General features: G+C 41.7%; 2 protein-coding genes across 2 annotated transcripts; one reads left to right on the top strand and one right to left on the bottom strand.

Annotated features, from left to right (window-relative positions):
• Positions 1-1,484: 1,484 nt before the first annotated feature.
• Positions 1,485-8,963, top strand: LOC142159314 (E3 ubiquitin/ISG15 ligase TRIM25-like). The gene is made up of 2 exons (XM_075214092.1): positions 1,485-3,449; positions 8,268-8,963. The coding sequence occupies exons 1-2, from the start codon at positions 1,878-1,880 to the stop codon at positions 8,307-8,309; spliced, it is 1,614 nt and encodes a 537-aa protein (XP_075070193.1). The 5' UTR covers positions 1,485-1,877; the 3' UTR covers positions 8,310-8,963.
• Positions 8,964-10,101: 1,138 nt separating this feature from the next.
• On the bottom strand, positions 10,102-19,850 carry DNAJC19 (DnaJ heat shock protein family (Hsp40) member C19). The gene is made up of 6 exons (XM_075214091.1): positions 19,715-19,850; positions 16,516-16,567; positions 15,746-15,819; positions 13,495-13,571; positions 10,728-10,798; positions 10,102-10,278 (listed from the first exon to the last, which is right to left on the bottom strand). Exons 1-6 carry the CDS (start codon positions 19,715-19,717, stop codon positions 10,202-10,204), a joined length of 354 nt encoding a protein of 117 aa, XP_075070192.1. The 5' UTR covers positions 19,718-19,850; the 3' UTR covers positions 10,102-10,201.
• Between the last annotated feature and the right edge of the window lie 613 nt (positions 19,851-20,463).

Genomic DNA, 20,463 nt, shown 5'->3' with positions numbered 1-20,463 from the left:
CATTAGCCACACACCTAACCTCTGTGTCACTCCCCTTAGCCCACCTACCTGTCCAGTCTATTTCCTTGACTGCAATGGTAGCGATTGCTACCGGTCATATCACCCGCTTCGAGAAGCAGCGCCATTTATACTGGCAGTGTGCAGGCAGTTCACACTCTTCCAGGGGTAATAAGGTGAGAGAGTAGATGAGAGTTTTGACAGCATCAAGGGTGAGACAGAGTCTTATCTGGGCAGGGGCGGGTTGGACCGGGGGGCAGCGGGCCGCTCAGTTTAACGGCTGTTCGGGCCGGCCGTCCCCCCCCCCCCCCCCCCCCCGTGGATGCAATAATTGCTTAATTTTACCTGCGGCCGCGTCAGCGCACAGGCGGCCGCATCGCGTGTCACGGGATACGGCCACCTGTGCGCCCCCCGGGCTGAAGCCTGCCAGCCCGCACCTGTATCTGGGTAATGTTTGAATGATGTAAAGCTGAGTACACAGTACACAGCTATTCAATCTACTTCAGATGCGATTTCTGTAACAATTTCTTTTACCAAAAACTGAAAGTCCCGATGATCATGCAGATTCATGTGTACACACCTACACGATTTACCGTCAGGGGGTAAGTGTATCAAGCTGAGAGTTTTCCAGAGGGTTTGAAACACCAATCAGATTCTAGCTATCATTTATTTAGTACATTCTAGCATATGATAGCTAGAATCTGATTGGTTGCTATAGGCAATATCTCCACTTTTCAAACCCACCGGAAAACTCTCAGCTTGATACATTTACCCCCTGGTCTGTGATCTTCATCTCTCATAACCATCTGCTGGAAATATTGTGACTCTGTAAACTGTATAGATACTTGCCTACACTGCTGGTCATGAATGTGTACACACTTCCACATTTCTCCAACATCGTTTCATCTTTGAATGTGATTTTTAGGTACGAAAAATCACGATTGTGGGAGCGTACACACTAATGCAGGCATATATATATATATATATATATATATATATATATAATGTAAGTGACTGGAATGTGACAGAGCTACAATGAGGGCAGTAGGAAAAGTGGCCGGTATGACATACCTCCATATACCCACACTTCCATCACTGTATATATATGTATATATATAAAAGAAATATCAGAAAGACTGGAATGTCAGAACAGGGTGGGGTAAAGGATGATATATAGATATAATCACTAGATTTTTTTTGTATATTTTATTGCCCCATAGCCCCCTAAAAGAAAAAAAACACAAAACAAAATAAAAAACAAAATAAAAAAACCCCCTTACAAACTTATCCAGACACCCAAATAGATAGCTTGCGATAACTGAAGAACAACATCCTGTGATAACTGTGAAGCTGCGGAGGTGTCTTTGTGTGTTACTATTGCAAACGTCTTAACAATGCTGATGGTCAGACACAGTAGGCGTGGCCAATCATTATGTGGGTGTGGCTTTGTGTACTAGAAGGCGTGGCTTCTCTTTCCAGTGCTTGCTTTGGGAAAACTCTGTGAGTTATGCTGGGGTTAGTTGTAATGAGAAGCCTGGAATCTGAACACTCCCAAAATGCACAAGTTTTCTGCTTCTCTCAGAGTTCCTTCTGCATATCAACACACTGGCCAATCCCAGCTCCTTTTGCACAGTTTGGCAGAGAGTGAGAGGAGCTCTCCTATTGGGGGTTCACATTCAGTTCAGACAGTTGCTAGTGAGTGGGCAGACAAACTCTTGATACATTGTGCAGTTTCCTATCTCCTGGGGAATATTGCTGGATGCCAGTGTCTTGGTGTTTGAAGGTCGGCAGACTGGGGGGTTTCTAGGCTGAGTGAAAGGACATAACAGAAAGTGCAGCCAGCCTAATTTCCTGCCCGCTGCTTTTTTTTTTTTTAAAGAATGGCTTCTGCTGAACTGAAAGAAGAGCTAATTTGTTCCATCTGCCTGAGCATTTATACAGACCCTGCCGTGCTGAGCTGTGGACACAACTTCTGCCGTCTCTGCATCAGTCGTGTGCTGGACACTCAGGAGGAGGCTGACGTTTACACTTGTCCTGAATGCAGAGCTGAATTTCTGGAGCGACCCGCACTGCAGAAAAATATGAAGCTTTGCAATATAGTGGAATGCTTCCTTTCCTCTCGGCCGGTACAAGAGCAAGCCGGGATATTCTGCACCTACTGCGTCCAATGCCCCGTGCCCGCTGTACAGACGTGTTTGCAGTGCGAGACGTCCCTGTGCGAGATTCACCTGCGGGCGCACAGCAAGTTGGTAGAACACACTTTAACCGAGCCGACCACGTCTTTGGAAAACAGAAAGTGCTCCGTGCACAAGAAACTCCTGGAATATTACTGTCCCGAGGACGCCGCATGCATTTGTGTGTCTTGTTGCGCGTTCGGGGAGCATCGGGGTCACCAGGTGGCGTTACTCTACGAAGCCTCAAAGAAAAAGAAGGATAAATTGAGACTTTTTATGGAGAAACTGACTTCCAAAAGGGAGGAGACGGAGAACAGAATGCAGAGTCTTCAGGAACATCAGAAGAAAGTAGAAGAAAAAGCGGCCGGTATAACCGAGAGAGTCACCCTCTTGTTTAAAGAAATCAGGGAACAGCTGGAAGTCCTGGAAAAGAGAGTCCTAAACGAGATCACCGGGCAAGAGGAGCAGGTCTCGCTTCATGTGTCTGATCTCATCCAGCAGCTGGAGATTGAAAAGGACGAGCTGTCCAAGAAGGTGCATCACATTGAGGAGCTGTGCAACGTCAGTGACCCCTTGACCGTCTTACGAGGACGGGAATCGGACACCGCCGACTGTTACGATGCCGAAGAGGGAGATCAGGTGGACAAGAAAAGAGATGTCAAAAATGTTCAGGCTCTCTGTGATTTGGACGAGGGTCTGATCTCGGTGATTTTACACACGGCCTTAACGGACATTGTGACAGGTCTGAAATCGAAACGGGGTTTCCAAATGCAGGTGGCATCCGATATTCTTCTCGACGTAAACACGGCCGGGGACTATGTAGCTGTGTCGCGGGATTTTAAAATGGCGTCTTGGTCGGAAACAAAGCAGTGTCGACCTAAGACGCCCGAAAGGTTCGTGAACTATCACATTTTAAGCACAAAGGTTTTCACATCAGGACAGAATTACTGGGAAGTGGAGACCAGCGAATTGGGCTACTGGATGGTCGGACTGGCATACCCCAGTATAGAAAGGAAAGGAGATCGGGCTGTGACGGGTTACAACAAGAAATCCTGGTGCCTGCGCATGTCGGATAAAACGCATTCAGCCATACACGATTCCAAGATTAACCCCTTATACCCTGACATCGCAGTGCAAAGATTAGGGATATATCTGGACTACGAGGCTGGACGTCTCTCCTTCTATCAGCTCTGTGGCTCCATCAGACACTTACACACTTTCCTCGCTCACTTCACGGAGCCCCTTCACGCCGCATTCTGCGTTTATAATAATTCCTGGGTAAGGATCAGGAGCTAAGACATGTCTGATAGAATCAGTGACCTTTTGCTACATACATGGGGGTAGAATTATCAAGAATTTAGAATGATCAAACATTCTAAAAAGGAAAAGTGGAGCTGTTGCCCATAGCAACCAATCAGATTCTAGCTATCATTTATTTAGTTCATTCTAGATGGCTAGAATCTGATTGGTTGCTATGGGCAACGCTTCCACTTTTCCTTTTTAGAGTGTTTGATAAATCTATCCCCACAATGTTACTGTAACTTCCACATCTATTAGAGCCATACATATCTAGCAGGGCACATATTAGATGTCGTAGAAGGTCATGTGTTCCACCCATACCTGTTTGATTTTTTGGTATTTTAGTCCCCAGTCTTTAGCAGCACAGTGTTACTCCCAAACCTGGTTATTGTCAGTGACCCAAACTAATACCTCTTTCTATAACTGACATGCTGCTGTAGGGAAACAATATGTATGATAATGCAGCCTATCAATTTAATCCAGTGACATTGTTCTGTGCCTCAATGATGTCACTAGTTTTTAGTGATTTGATAGGCTGCATTCTCATGAACATTTGTTCGAACCACAATATGCTGTCACCACTGTTTGTAATGGATGATTTTTTAAAGTACATATCACCATAACTTAACATTTTCTGATTTAAAGTACATTCAATGCTTTGTATATCTTGCAGAAAACTTTTCAAAGTATCTAATTTTGTTTAATCTGTTGCCTTTCATTCTGGTATTTTCTTTCTTGTGTCAGTGACATTCTAAGCAAATAAGGAGGTGGAGACAGATTGAATAGCATCATAGTTGTTTAAAGAACTCCAGTTAATATATCCCATCTGCCCAAAACTAGCAAAACCGCGGTGGTCCTCTGCTCTAAACCGTTTGCACTGAGCAAGTTGCTCACCTCTGGTGCAGTCCACTCGTTTTATCACTCCTTGCAATTGTATTTTGAAATCAAACATGGATTGTGCAGGATGTCACAATGCTGCTGATTGGACAAGCTCTGGCATCTCACGTCCTGTCTAATCAGCAGTGTCTCCATAACTTGGCTCGCACACTGCTTATTATTACAATCTCTCCAGCTAGTTATAATGATGATAGATTGATTAGAGCTGCATTGGGGGAAGGGACACAAGAATCTTTACTAGTTTGGGGGAAGGGTTCTGAAGGAATGAATGAAGGTGGCTTAGTGGTTAGCACTTCTGCCTCCCAGCGCTGGGGTCATGAGTTCAATTCCCGACCAGGGCCTTATCAGTGTGGAGTTTGTATGTTCTCCCGTGTTTGCGTTGTATTCCTCTGTGTGCTCCGGTTTCCTCCCACACTCCAAAAACATACTGGTAGATTAATTGACCCTAGTCTCTGTGTGTATGTGTTAGGGAATTTAGACTGTAAGCTTCAAAGGGTCAGGGACAGATGTGAGTTCTCGGTACAGCGCTGCGGAATCAGTGGCGCTATATAAATAAATGGTGATGATGATTATTTTAAATCCATTTACTTAAAGGATTTTTCCATATATCCTAAACAGAACCCGGTCCCCAAGTTCTGCTCACCTGGGATCATGTTGCTCAGAGAGAAGAGAACCATTAGGGGTACACGTCATTTTTTGAGAAGGATCTTACATATGTTATTCTACCCAAAACTGAATTTCCAATGTTTTGTGTTAAATTGTCCTTTAAAACAGATTATAACATAATAAAAAAGTTACAAAAATTCTCCAAAGAACTATATGCTATAACAAAAAAATTGGAAAACATTCCAAATCTCTGCAACGGTCCGCATGCCAAACTCTCTCCACATTAAATCTCATGTGCTGCATGCGTGTGCATTGTTCATTTATCTTGTCATGTTCGAATCTGCACAGTGGTAAGCATTGCTGTCACGCAACACTGAGGCCATGGGTTCAAGTCTGGCCAGGGCCGTATTTCTGTGGAGTTTGTATGTTCTTTTGGGTGATCCAGTTTTCTCCCACACTCCCAAAAAGATGCTGGTAGGTTGACAAAATTAACCTCCACCTGATAGGGGATATAGATTGTAAGCTCCACTGCGGCAGACACTGTTGTGAATGATTAAATATTCTCTGTAAATACTGCGTAATCTCTAGGTGCTATATAAATAACTGTTAATAAATGAATGTTCTTTACAGGGTTACAAAATAAATGTTAAGAAATTTGCGACCAATGTTTCAGATGTTGTTTTTCCATGAAGACTTTAGAATATATCATCTCTAGACATTTATTTAGGGATACAGGCAAAGTACACGATACTACTCTACAACTTGTGGATAATACGTGGATGCTGCGGAGTGTCCCTTTAATTATATTCTGGTCATTCGCTAGCAGTTTGGTAATTAACCATCCTGCACCCCTTCATTGCGCAGTGTATAACACAGTATGTAATGTAACACATAAAGAGCCAGATTAAGACCCCACTGAGCCGTAAACAACACCCTGGCTGGGGGTTAGGGTAATTTGGGCCCCATAGGGCCCAATACAGGAGATCTTATTGAACAGATATCTCATACTTACAAACTTTTGAAATTTGGCTTCCGGGAGCCTGCCGAGGGAGGTGGGTGTGATGGGAGCGGGGCTCCAAAATTCGCGTAATTTTGGACCCGCCCCTGGGGCCCAAAGCTGCGATTCCCGGTGAATCGCGGCGTCTTGGACCTAATTCTGCCCACTTAACTAGGAAGTGGGCAGATCCGGGAGATTGCCACACTCTCCCGGGAGTCCGTGAGACTCTTGCGAAATGCACGAGTCTCATGGACATTACGGGAGAGTTGGCAAGTATCAGATATCTTCTCATGACAAAGAGACAACTAATTGTAAATAAGAAGTTATGTGGAGACTTTCATATGTATAACATGTAGCACAGACCTGGGCAACCGGTGGCTCTGTGGGCGTTGTAGAACTACAAGTCCCAGCATACCCTACTAGTTATCGGCTGGAGCTGTAGTCTCACAACACCCGCAGAGCCGCAGGTTGTCCAGGGCTGGTGTAGAACATGCATCCCACACAGTCAGGGAGAGTGACGTGTCCCCTTTAAATATATTCACTCTTTTTTCATTGAAGTATAAGGGCCTGATTAATTAAGAAAAGTAAAGCATAAAAAAGGAGTAAGTTTGTACCTTGGCAAAACCATGTTACATTGGAGGGGGAGGTAAATTTAAAATGTGGGGACAGATTTATAGTTGGGGTAGGGCACGTCCTAGATCAACTTTAAACTTTAGTGTACAAATAAAATCAAGTATTTGTGTGCTACATAAAAAAACCAGACAATATTTAACTTATGTGCAAAATATTAAACTAATATGCACCCCTTGCAGTGTACCATGGTTTTGTCCAGAAGAAAGTGTACTCCTTTTTTTTGCCTTACTTTCCTTAATGAATCAGGCCCAAAATGTTTCCTGTGTGTTCCTGACATTCCCGTCCTCCGATGTTAAGACTGCTACCTCTTAGCTTTATTTAAATTGCTCTCCCCCTTCTCTGAAGGAAGTTGGGATTGTAAAAAAACAATGCAGTGCCCTTTTTCGTTTGGGAGCAATGCAAAACACGGCACTGACCAATACACACCGAAACCGGAGGCGGTGCCTTTAATTCAGCATCACATTGGGCTCATCTGTCCCCTCTCGAGACTGTTACATGTGCAGACGCTCTAATGATGCTGATGTATGACTCGGCGTTGTACTGACCTGTATATGCTGAGCGTGGAGGGAACATGATAAAGGAAATAACTACTCGTGGATGCCACAAAGCAGGTAAACAAGTGTGTGATGTATCATGTATTACTGATAACAGGACAGATTATTGATCCAAGTCAGTGACCGATGTGAATAATTAAATATTCTCTGTAATAGTAGGTGATAACTATATTTAGAGATGTACAGTTTGCCCACCTCCGCAGCATACCGCAAGAAATGTACAAATGTCACTTAGTATTAGGAGAACTAGCACCGAAACCCTGCAGCGTTTTAAAATAACATAAAAACTACTCATATCAAACGCTGTTTTAAGTGTTCGTTCAGAGGCGGAACTAGCGAGCAGTGCAGGAAGGAGGGTCCCTATGCATCTGCCATGTAGCAGGCCTCATTATCTTCAAGGGCCCCGGTGCATGGCACCTGCCGCTCCAATGGTAGTTCCGCCACTGAGCTTGTCACAACCAGATCGTTTTAAATGCGAAGCTCTTTTTCAGCTGCAATTTGAACATTTTTACATGTTTTTTCTATAGGTAAAGAAAAAGCACAAGCATTTAAAGTACTCTTGTGATACCACCCCAAGATGTCAATAACATAGTTGCCAACGGAATGTCTGCGAGACTCCCGAATTTCTGGGAGAGCAGGCAATTCTCCCGGATCCCGGCCAGCTCTGTAAAATTAAACAGAGGGGGCTTAGTGACATCGTGCATGCGTCATCGTGGCCCCGCCCAATTTTTTATTGGTTAGAAATACTGATGACAGTTTTGGGGCGGGGCTAATGACACGGTTCTTTGAGCCCCACCCCCACCTGGGAAACAACTTGCCAATGTTGGTAAGTATGGTTACTAGGGGAAACAAACACAGCCTGTGCAAACATGATTTGTAGAGCTTGTTTCAAAATGCCTATTGCTTCCTTACAACCTCCCCCCCCCCCCCCAAAAAAAAAAATAACAGGCTGTCAGTTTTATACACTGTGCCTGTATGCCATACTCTGCCATGTAACCGAGCTACTTATACGTGTTCCATGCTGCATTTGTGCAGAGGGAATGTAAAATAAAATGCTTGTATCCAGACCTTGGAATTACAGATGACGTGAGTGGCTTCTTTGTTTCACAGGTCAGCCTGAGATCATCATCACCACATCTGGGTGGAAACTGACATAGCGCCTGCAGGGACTGTGTAGCAGATGTCTGTACATGTATATTACAGCCCAGGACTGATTAACAGAGATCTGCAGCTGCTTCACCTCTTGGTCCGCACTGGTGTGTGACAAGTAAAACAATCGCCCTTCAGTGTAACACAGCAGCGTCACAACAGAACGGTCATCAATGTGAAAGGAGCCGCTTAATTGCAAATAAATGACCCCTCTAGGGCCAAAATGACGCAATTTTAGGCATCCTGTCCTTGCCTCCACCCCCCCCCCCCTGGAACTCAAGGAGAGGGGAGAGCTTTAAAGCATAGCCCAGGATCATTGCTCAATTTGTCCACAAATGTGGTAAGTTTAATTAAACATCATCCGGCCCCTGAATTATCTGGCCTAGAGGGTAATAACTAATAGCTCTACACCTACCGTATTTTCCACCATGATAATGATCCTATTGATTCCATTGCAAAAAAAACAGACCCAAATTGACCACTTAGATTGTACAATGTTTCAATGGAACCATTCAGAGATATACAGATGTCAATGGTCAAGTGTGGCTCCATCTAAATGCAACCAGTCCGTCCATTGTAGGGGAAGAGGACCCTCCACTATAAATACTGCTGTAGGAATGTTTACAATCCGATAGTTTATAACAACCAGCTTTATCCTACAGAACAATGATTTGCTTTGATACCGCACTTAAACAGCCTTTCTACTATAAAAACTATTTATTTTGAAAACAATATAGATGTATAGACCTTATACTTAGGAAATTGCCCATACAATTAAATGAAGCAGCAAAATAATAACTATTTGCATTTATTTTTATACCCAAATATAAATTTAGGTGCTACTGCCGTGTATGTGGATGCCACACGCGTGTGCTGGGACACATGGCAGGGCTCACAATCGGTGGATTATTCTACAGCAGATTTCTAGTTCCATACATAAGTACTAGCACAGATTGACTCCCTCTATAAAAAAAACTAGACCCCCAAGGTATTAATCGTCTAGGGGTATATTGCATGTTTTAAAAAAAAAATAAAAAAAAAATTTTTTTTTGAATTTTACTGCAACTTGGCATAAGAATTGAATTTATTTCACTAATTTGTGTTTTATTTTGCGCACACACATGCATATGTGCATCTTGGAAAACACTCCCCACAGCGTTTTTAGCCATCTTTCCTACGTACGAGGATATTGCATACCTGATCCCCGAATGGTCTTGTTTTCCCAGTACAAATCTATATCAAACAGGAGGCCTTCCACAAACACCCAGGGACCCCTGTAAATTACAAAGCACAGTATTCCATGCACAGTATATGCTTATCGGTTAACCGACACTTTATATAACTGCTCCACAGTCAGAGCCGGTGTTTATGAACCGGTTTGGTCAGCAGGATGTGAACAGCATAAATAACAGTCGATTCCTGAGCGGATTAATCTTACAGAGAATGATTAATTCATAAGACAGCAGGAAAACACACTATATTCTCCGTAAGTCCAATACAAAGGATGTAGAGGTTTAGAATACAACCTCCCGGCTTCCTCCAGGTCTTCTCAACAGTGAAATGTGAGCATCAGTCACCCCGACGTTTTTTTCCAGTGGTAACTTGAGGCCGCATAATTAACACAGTGACCTACGTGCAGGATTCAATAATAGACTATACGGTTACATCTCACTTCCTCAGAGAGAAATATCTGCTTCTATGGTATTATATCCGGCTTGTCACCCTCGTGATGTAAAGGTTATTAGCAAGGCCTCGGAATCCACCATGACAGATTGGAGAAGGAAATACAGAGATGTACAATGAACATTTGCTTTATTGACAATCATTTTTCTGCAAACCTAAATCATTTTATTGGAGGTAAAGATTATAAACAGTTCTCAGGTCGTCTGAAACATTCAGATCTTTCTCTTGGCCTGAACGTCCAGCATATCCTTGGCTTCGTTAATCTTGGCGGCGAGATACGGAGATCCACCTGCGCAGACAGAAATCTGTTACAGCGGCGAGATGGAGTCATACACGAGGCAATGTCAAACACTGTATAGAGCGATATCGGCCTATATAAAAACAAACTATGTATAATGGGATGATGAGACCAGGGAGTAATGAAGGGGATCAGTAAAGCACAATAAACCTGTCACACAACTAACACTCACAAAGTAAAACAATCACTTATAGATTTCAGGAAACACTTTTATGTAACCGATAAAACTTTATTGACTGTGTCACTTCTGCTCTTCAACCACCTAAGACACCCTCACGTGCATGTTTTAAGGTGATGGGGTGTTACACACACAGGGTAGGTGAAAGACTGTCTAAGTGATCTATAATTGCGGCTATGAGGTGTGTAACTACAGCGCACAGTTCTGCAGAAAGGGCCATCACACAACACACAATCTTCTGACACTCGCACGTACCACCTACCTTTGTCTGGGTGATTCAGGATCATGATCTGTCTGTGAGCGTCGCGTATCTTGGCTTTATTTGCAGTCGGGCTACAAGGAAACAGTTCTGTGTCAATCGTCTGCACTACAGCACAAGGCTGAATGTATTTATTTCCACAAAATACTAAAATGTTACCCTCCAGAAATGACTTTACCCAGTGTTCTCCCCAGCACCTATTTCCTGCGTCCTCCACACGGCTGTTTTTACTTGCTATCCGGCTCTTGGACCCAGAGCCGGGTGGCAAGTAAAAAGCAGAGTCCTATTATAATAGAATAAATCGTTGTTTGTCCAATATAACAGGCACTATGTGAGCACTACAGCCAGCAGTGTGTGTTAGACCACTGACCACCAGTCTGACCGGTCCTGGCAGGTGTGGGCAATAACCTCCAACATTTTCTGGGGAGAAAACGTAGTTCCCACGTAGGATTTATTTTTATTTTGGGGCCCCTCAGTTGGGTTACGCTAGTTAGTGGCAGCCGGACAAGCTGTCACCACTCAAAGTGAATCCCTAATTAATATATCCTTCTTCCAATGTACAGTAGTAAGTGGCAAATAAATAATTAACCCCAGAGGAATGACTTCTTTCACAGGAATTAAGCCTGGCATACAGTACATTCACAGCAGCTGAGGGGTACGGGAAATAAATAACTATACCAATGGTCCCGCGTGATGTTGCACAGGAGAGCAATCGATACACGGACGTTTCTTTAGGAATAATTACTGTAGGACATACATAAACCCAGGGAGAGCCATTAGGCAGCATTGATTCCGAAAACACTCAATTCCGAAATGTTGTTTTAAACAGATTGCGCCCAGCTGTACACGTCCTGAGCGGAAGGCATCTGTTATTTATCATGCCGACAGTGACCTGGGAAGACTGAACAATTAATAGCACTGATGTGCCCAGATCATTTTAATCTTAATTAGCTTTCATTTGCTTCCTCTATTAGAGCTTGTTCAGAGCTGTCTAAGTATTTCTTCTTCTGTTCCAGATGGAACAAACAACATATCAGGTGTCCGCACACTTCTAAATGGTGATATACCGGGGGCACCGGCCTACAGGAAAAGGTAGTGTTGCCCTTAGCAACCAATCAGCTGTCAATTTTCTACTACAGTTTATAATATGACGCAAATGTCTCATTGGTTACTATGGGCAACACTACCATATTTGGTGGCTCAGTGGTTAGCACTTCTGCCTCACCATGGCCTTATCGGTGTAGAGCTTGTATGTTCTCCCCGTGTTTGCGTGGGTTTCCTCCGGGTGCTCCGGTTTCCTCCCACATTCCAAAAACATACTGGTAGGTTAATTGGCTGCTATCAAATTGACCCTAGTCTCTCTCTGTCTGTGTATGTTAGGGAATTTAGATTGTAAGCTCCTATGGGGCAGGGGCTGATGTGAGCGAGTTCTCTGTACAGCGCTGCGGAATTAGTAGCGCTATATAAATAGCCGATGATGATGATATTTTCAGTTACCTGTATAATAATTTACATACATGTCCCCCTGCAATTTATTCATGAAACTTTTAAAGACCTTACACTCTTCATCAATGCAATAATAAGATGGAACAATGGACAAGAAAACCATTCCTGACAACACGAGTAAATGATTTGCATTGGGATGGAAGACCCTTGTTCTGGTCTATATGGAAAGGTAACACGAGAATATGCTCCGTCTGAACGAGACCTGAATGTATGAGCGTTAACCGCCGTGACATAAACTTAGGTCACTTGACATTGCTGCACTTTAATAATATCTTAAATAAACTGCAAACAGATGAACCTTTTGTAAAGCAGAGCTTATTAACGGGGTACAAATTAAAAATGTTATTTTGTCAAAAACGGTGGGCGGCCATGATCCTAACAAAAATAAATTTCTTCTTATACTACAGCTAATATGATTGTTTTATTTCAAACTGGTTTGTGGTTCACAGATATGACCCCCAGACTTGAACTTGGTAGAAAAAGGTCAAAGGACCGCAAAGACCCGAAATTTAAATGCTCAGATATTAACCATGAAGGTAAAATATATTATTCAACATTACCCTAATATTATACTATCCCACCCCCCCACACTCCATTACAGCTGATGCTCTTCCCCCAAATTTAAGACGATGTCCTAATGAGATCTGAGGCAGGTCAAAAAGCTCAGCCTGCAGTCATTTGAGCTTCTGTGACGTCACTGCCCTTGTGTATGAATCCATCTGTGTCTGCCTTTTCCGCTATATAAGCCCCACCAAGGGCAATCTGATAACATAATTCATTCATAAACCATTTAGTTACTTGAGGTACAGTTTAAGGTAAATATTACACAGCATTTTATATAAATTTATGTCGAATATTGACTTTACTTGTTCTTTAATCTATGATATTGAGCATCTACTTATCTTTCCAATAGAAAATTCTCCCAGACTCTCAAATCTAATTTTAACAATTACACAACTTCTTGACAAGATATTGAATTGCACCAGCTTTTAGAATACATAATATGACATCATGCCCATATAAATATCAGTAGGAAACTAGGAATTATGGGCCTGGTAGTAATTGTCTTTACTCCGCCACAGTATTACCTTTGGTTTTGTAATATCCAAAAAAACAAAACAAAACAATACTTGCTACTTCTTTTTCATGAAAAATTCCTAAAACTCATAAGAAACCTGCATGACACAGTGTACAAGTGGTAAACATGTTAATATGCACAGGCATGAACATAAAATAGTAATTAAGTAAATAAGATGTGGCTTACCTAACACCTAATATAAGTGCAGCTTCCCTTTTTGTCATTTTGGGTTCAAATCCACCTTTATAATAACCAGCAAAGGCCTAGAACATCACAAAGCAAAGGATTTAATATCATGATGTAGCAAAAACATTTTTTAAAAAAAGTATTATTGCAGCACCGTATTAGCCAGAAAAATCTATGTGATGTTAAATACTTTCGTGTCAAAAAAGACAAAAGTATTATAGGAGTGATACCTTTATTGGCTAACCAAAAACATTATTATTATATTTGCTAGCTTTCAGAGCACAGAGGCCCCTTCATCGGGAAACTTTACAAATGAATGACTAAGAAACGGACAGAACATTTAAGAAAATAAAAAAATTTGTAGAGGGGGGGATAACATCATTAACATAATATAAAGTAATAAAACTGAGGTTTTCATTATGGATGGAAGCGCCAAGTCCTCTGAGTTCAGAGATCTGGAGTCACTTTGCTGTGGGGTGTGAAGTGTGTCCAAGTAGTGGGTAATAAATGCAGGTGTTAGATTGAGTCCTTGTGTCAATGACTGGAATGTTCATATCAGCTTAAATTCACAGATTTTTCTCTCCCTGTCATTTTTAAAAAGACCTTTCAGTATGGTGGCTAAGTGGTTAGCACTTCTGCCTCACAGCGCTGGGGTCATGAGTTCAATTTCCGAACATAGCCTTATCTGTGTGGAGTTTGTATGTTCTCCCCGTGTTTGTGTGGGTTTCCTCCGGGTGCTCCGGTTTCCTCCCACAATCCAAAAAACATACTAGTAGGTTAATTTGCTGCTATCAAAATTGACCATAGTCTCTCGCTCTGTCTGTGTGTGTATGTTAGGGAATTTAGACTGTAAGCTCCTATGGGGCAGGGACTCACGTGAATGAGTTCTCTGTACAGCGCTGCAGAATCAGTGGCGCTATATAAATAAATAGTGATGATGATGATATTAGGACTTTTAAAGCTGTCATACTGTGTGCTGTGTCCTGGTCCAGAGAAGTGTTTGACCCCAGGGGGCAGACTTTTCTTTATCACCCTTAAGGAAAATCTCACTTTTATTACTTTAGCTTATTTTAATGATATATTCTCCCCCCCCCCCCGTACAAATTTCCTGATGTAACAGCTTTTAGATGTTGTGCCTGTGTCTCAGTCATTCATTTGTACAGTTGCCTGATGAAGGGGCCTCTGTGCTCTGAAAGCTAGCAAATATAATAATATTTTGTTGGGTTAGCCAATAAAGGTATCACTCCTATAATACTTTTGTGTTTTTTGACACAAAAGTATTTAACATCACATAGATTTAATATCATGTAACAGACTCACATGGTGGGATTACAAGGATTGATTGGTAGCATTCCTTAGTACAGGATCAGAGACCATAATAACAATTCAGGCAAATAATTTACAACTTAAGGGGTCAGCTCATGTCTACGTGTCCTGCAAGGACCGGATTGCAAACAGAGATAACTCCCTTTAGGCTGGTTAGAGCTGAAATTTTGAATTGTTTTTTTTATGGCCCATCCATTTTTTTTTTACTGTAACCTCATTGAAATGAATGGGCTACAGACAACAATGGTGCAGCACAGCATTTGTAATTGGTCCCCCCTCCCCAAATCAATAGAAATACAATTAATCTCCACTGATGTTCTATCAAAACAGGAAGTTCCCGAAACGCCGCTTTTTGCCAGCCAATGACTTGGCGAATAGCGTAGAAAAACAACTTATGATTGGCTGAGCATTATGGGAATTCAAGGGTCAACTGATCTTTCTCTAATTATATGTCGAGTTCCAAGTGGAGCAGTTTATGTCGTCCTTTGTATTTCTTTGTTGCTTGGATTTCCCATTGGATTAAAAGAGCATATGGTTTGGATTTTCCATTGGATAACTAATTAAAAAATTCCCACTGGTTAACAAATTAAGGATTTCCCACTGGATAACAAATTAAGGATTTCCCACTGGATAACAAATTAAGGATTTCCCACTGGATAACAAATTAAGGATTTCCCATTGACTTACATACCAAAAATATTTGCCTTTGGATTAAAATCTGCAAGAAATTCCACTGGATTAAGTTGCAACCCCAAGTGCCCAATATTCTTAATTGCCCTGTCGCCCAGAGGTGCCAGGAAGAATGCCAGCGCTTTTCTGGGCGGGGCTGCTAGTCTCTTTTTTTTAATGATACAAACACAACTCCAGTGGGTAATTGACCTTACAAATATACAGTGTATGTAACGTAATGTGCTTTACTTCTTACCGACTTTGGCAGAGTCTGCAATGCCTGCTTCACCTGAGGCTCCAGGTGTTTAAAGGTTTTCAATACATAACGGCCTTAATACAAAAAATTCACAAAAAAGTCATTACACACTGTCTGCTGAATTACTGTAACTGTTCACACAATGTGACTGTGCTTAGTTACTTTAGATTAGCATTTTATATTGTGCATATTCATCTTAGTTACATATAACACAATATTTACAGCTACTTATTCCTACATCCAGGTTTTACAACCAAAAAAGTGTCTGGCTGTTCCAATACCTTTAAATCACTCTGCTGTTACAGCATATGATGTCAGGAAGATTTAAATAATGTTGCAAAAGATGATTTTTAATCAGGAAAATTATATTTTGTCTTAAACACACTGGGCCTGATTCATCAAGGAAAGTAAAGCAAAAAAAAAAAAAAAGAGTAACTTTGCACCATGGTAAAACCATGTTGCATTGGAGGGGGAGGTAAATTTAAAATGTGGTTAGATTTATAGTTGGGGTAGGGCATGTCCTAGATCAACTTTAAATTCCAGTGTAAAAATAAAGCTGAAAAATAAAACAGACAGTATTTAACTTATGTGCAAAACAATAAACTATTTTTCACCCCTTGCATTGGAACATGGTTTTGTCAAGGAGAAAACAATTTTTTTCTCCCCTTACTTTCCTTAAGGACTCAGGACCATTATGTATAACTATAGGGAAAGAGGGAGTGGGGAGGGTAGAGAGAGAGATGCAGACTGAATATTACAGCGACACCTACCTGCAAATCCAGCTACAGCGATGGTCAGGCCAGCTGCTATCAAAGAACTCGCCTAAAACAAATATTACAAATCTGAGTGTATATATATATATATATATATATATATATTAGATAGTACAGTACATAAAACATACAGGGTAGAGAAGTAGCAGCTGACAGAAGGTAGGGAGGACCCTGCATGTGAGAGCTTACAATCTAATCACGCCCAAGTCTTGCACGTGAGGGGTCATACAACTCTAGCAATGTAAAATTATGGAGTTTCTACAACAGAGTTATAGTTAACAGGATAAAACACAGTCTATGGGCTGCCAGCTGGATATCTCTCATACAACTAATGTTATTTAATAACAACGCAGAAATCAATGATTTGATTTACCCATGAACATCAGCTTGTATTGGTCTGATTACACTAGACCTATAATATCTGATTGGTTGTGAATGATTACAGCACATCATTTAACCTTGTTATTCAACAGACTGTTGTCTGAAATAACCCGGATCCTGAGCAAGAATCTCCGCCACAATAAACTCATCCTGAGGTTTCATTAATAGTGATCAAAACTGTATCATTCCTATTTACTCAAGATGCACAAACACAATGTATGAGTGGTAGTTTTACTTTTAAAACGGGTATTAGATCAGCTTTCCTTTCTGATTGGCGGTAACTGTATAGAAGTTGGTCTGTTTTTACCATGATTAATAGTGTAGTGTGGGATGCTGTATTTTGCTACTTCAGGATATTTGCTGAACCCGCAAACTAACTATTTATAAAATACTAATTATCATAAAAAGGATGCAGATCTTTTACTTTGCCTTAATACCATAATCCTACTTACAGTGATAGAACATAGTATGCCCTAGATTACACGGGGAGAGTGCGCTACCCATATATGTCTGTTAATTATCTGTGACTGACAGCATCTCGTAACATTTTAAAATATATATATGAAATAGTCCACATAACATGATATTCACATTTAAACGCTTTGTATAACATATTACTTGCAATAATCAGAAAAAAATTCACATATATAATACTGTGCAAAAGTTTTAGGCAGGTTTGGAAAAAATGCTGCAAAGTAAGAATGCTTTAAAAAAATAGAAGTGTAAATAGTTTATTCTTATCAATTAACAAAATGCAAAGTGAATGTACAGAAGAGAAATCTAAATCAAATCAATATTTAGTGGGACCAGCTCTTGCCTTCAAAACAGCATCAATTCTTCTGGGTACACCTGCACAAAGTCAGGGAATGATCATCATTTTCATGTAGGTTGAAACAGTCATTAACTGAAACAGAAACAGTTGTGTAGGAGGCTTAAAACTGGGTGAGGAACAGCCAAACTCAAAGGTGAGGTTGTGGAGGACAGTTTCATATCACAGGTCATACACCATAGCAGGACTGAGCACAGCAACAAGACACAAGGTAGTTATACTACATCAGCAAGGTCTCTCACAGGCAAAGATTTCAAAGCAGTCTGGGGTTTCAAGATGTTCTGTTCAAGCTCTTTTGAAGAAGCACAAAGAAACAGTCAACATTGAGGACCGTAGACGCAGTGGTCGGCCAAGGAAACTTAGTCCATCAGAAGAAAGACACATGATACTTACTAAGTACCATCAGCTCAGAACTAGAAAATCAGTGGGACCCAAGTACTCCTATCTACTGTTCAGAGAAGTCTGGGCAGAAGTGGTCTTCATGGAAGAATTGTGACCAAAAAGCCATAGCTTCGATTTGGAAACAAGGCCAAGCGATTCAACTATGCACTAAAACATAGGAACTGGGGTGCAGAAAAATGGCAGCAGGTGCTCTGGACTGATGAGTCATAATTTGAAATATTTGGCTGTAGGCAGTTTGTTCGCCGAAGGGCTGTAGAGCGGTACAATAATGAGAGTCTGCAGGCAACAGTGATGCATGGTGGAGGTTCCTTTCAAGTTTGGGGTTGCATTTCAGCAAATGGAGTTGGGGATTTGATCAGGACTAATGTTGTCCTCAATGCTGACAAATACAGGCAGGTACAGATTCATCATGCAATAACAGGGAAGCATCTGATTGACTCCAAATTTATTCTGCAGCAGGACAACGACCCCAAACATACAGCCAATGTCATTAAGAACTATTTTTAGCGTAAAAAATAACAAGGAGTCCTGGACGTGATGATATGGCCCCCGGAAAGCCCTGGGTGTAAATTTATGAAGCTGCGGATTTGAACAAGTGGATATGTTGCCTATAACAACCAATCAGATTCTAGTTATCATTTATTTAGTACATTCTACAAAATGACAGCTAGAATCTGATTGGTTGCTATAGGCAACATTTCCACTTTTTCAAACCTGCAGCTTCATAAATTTACCCCCTGATCTCAACATCATGGAGTCTGTCTGGAATTACATGAAGTGACAGAAGGATTTGAGCAGCCTACATCCACAAATCTGTGATTACTTCTCAAAGATGTTTGGAACAATCTCCCTGCTGAGTTCCTTCAACAACTGTGTGCAAGTGTACATAGCAGAATTGATGCATTGATGCTGTTTTGAAGGCAAAGGGTTCACCAAATATTGATTTGATTTTAGATTTCTCTTCTGTTCATTCACTTTGCATTTTGATAATTGATAAAAAATAAACTTCTATTTTTGAACGCACACTTACTTTGCAGCAATTTTTCCACACCAGCCTAAAACTTTTGCACAGTATTGTATATCGGTATATGTTAATAGCAACTTGTACATGAAGCAACTTTTATTATAGTTTTAGTTGTCCTTTAATTAGATCATAGTTAATTAACTAGAAGTCCCAGCATGTCCTGCCAGCTGGAGACCACATATTAGATCCTATGGGTTTGATAAATGAGACTGCAAAGGTCACAGGAGTGTCCATCATCCACTACAGACGGCCCTTAAGGTCACAGACGACCCCCAACCAGACAAACGACTTCTGATAGACAGCTCCTGGCCCCAACAGACAGACAGAGGAAGGGGGCCCCTGGCTGGTTGACTGACAGAGGGGAGGGGGCCCCTGGCTGGTTGACTGACAGAGGGGAGGGGGCCCCTGGCTGGTTGACTGACAGAGGGGAGGGGGCCCCTGCCTGGTTGACTGACAGAGGGAGGGGGGCACTAAATGACTGAGCGGGCCCCTGGAACCTGTACTGACACCACGTGAAGGTCATGTGACTCTCCCCGCCTGGGCCCTGCACTCACACTTACCATGCCGACAGGCACTATGCAGAGCGCTGCAGCGTGTGAGTCACATAGCCGAGGCAGCAGCTCCGCCCCCCGGATATTATTCCTGTCTGAGCCGGGGTCACTGGTCTGCCCTTAACCGGAGGACGTCACTTCCGCCCGGACTGATGGAAAGCCCCGCCCATAAAGCCAGCATGGTTGGCTGTTCAAAGCCAGGTTGATCCGTAGAAGCTTTCTGATTGGAGGATCTGATTTTGTAGCCGAAAACTTTATTGCTTACAGGACAGAGAGACAGACAGTTGTCTCAGCAAATAATTAGCAGTAAGTGCAGGTTGGGGGCTCTGTTCCCTGACACATGTCCAATGTAATTCTGACATTACACATATGACTTACACTGTGCACTGGGCTACGCTGAGACAATGTTTCTATAGGTTTATGCAGCCTGTTGTAGAACTACAAGTCCCAGCATGCTCTTACTTGTAGCTGGAGGGACACTTTATCCTGGCAGGGGAGGGTGGTTAACAGAAAGCAGAGATATAAAGTGTTCTGATTGGGGTCACTCTGGAGTTTAAATCAGTTTAGTAAAATCAAAAACTTTATTAAATATATTTAAAATAAAACATTGTTAATGTTTTTGATGAGCAAAATAGCAAAAACTGATTATATGTCTAAGTGTGATGTTGTCACTTGTGCAACCAACAAAATCATATTTAAAGCCAACATATTTCATTATTTATTTCACTATCTCCTGTGACAGTTTTGGTTTAAGGAAT

This window comes from Mixophyes fleayi, chromosome 5, assembly GCF_038048845.1.
Source record: "Mixophyes fleayi isolate aMixFle1 chromosome 5, aMixFle1.hap1, whole genome shotgun sequence".
In the NCBI taxonomy this organism is placed as follows: domain Eukaryota; kingdom Metazoa; phylum Chordata; class Amphibia; order Anura; family Limnodynastidae; genus Mixophyes; species Mixophyes fleayi.
The sequence above is the reverse complement of the archived record's forward strand: the minus strand, read 5'-3'. Positions and strand labels throughout refer to the sequence as shown.

Coding starts and splice junctions, on each gene's coding strand:
- LOC142159314 (XM_075214092.1), top strand. CDS start 1,878: ATGGCTTCTGCTGAACTGAAAGAAGAGCTAATTTGTTCCATCTGCCTG. Junction 3,450..8,267: donor GCGTTTATAATAATTCCTGG/GTAAGGATCAGG, acceptor TTTGTTTCACAG/GTCAGCCTGAGATCATCATC.
- DNAJC19 (XM_075214091.1), bottom strand. Junction 15,820..16,515: donor CGCTGTAGCTGGATTTGCAG/GTAGGTGTCGCT, acceptor TTTTGTATTAAG/GCCGTTATGTATTGAAAACC. Junction 10,799..13,494: donor GCACTTATATTAGGTGTTAG/GTAAGCCACATC, acceptor GTTTCCTTGTAG/CCCGACTGCAAATAAAGCCA.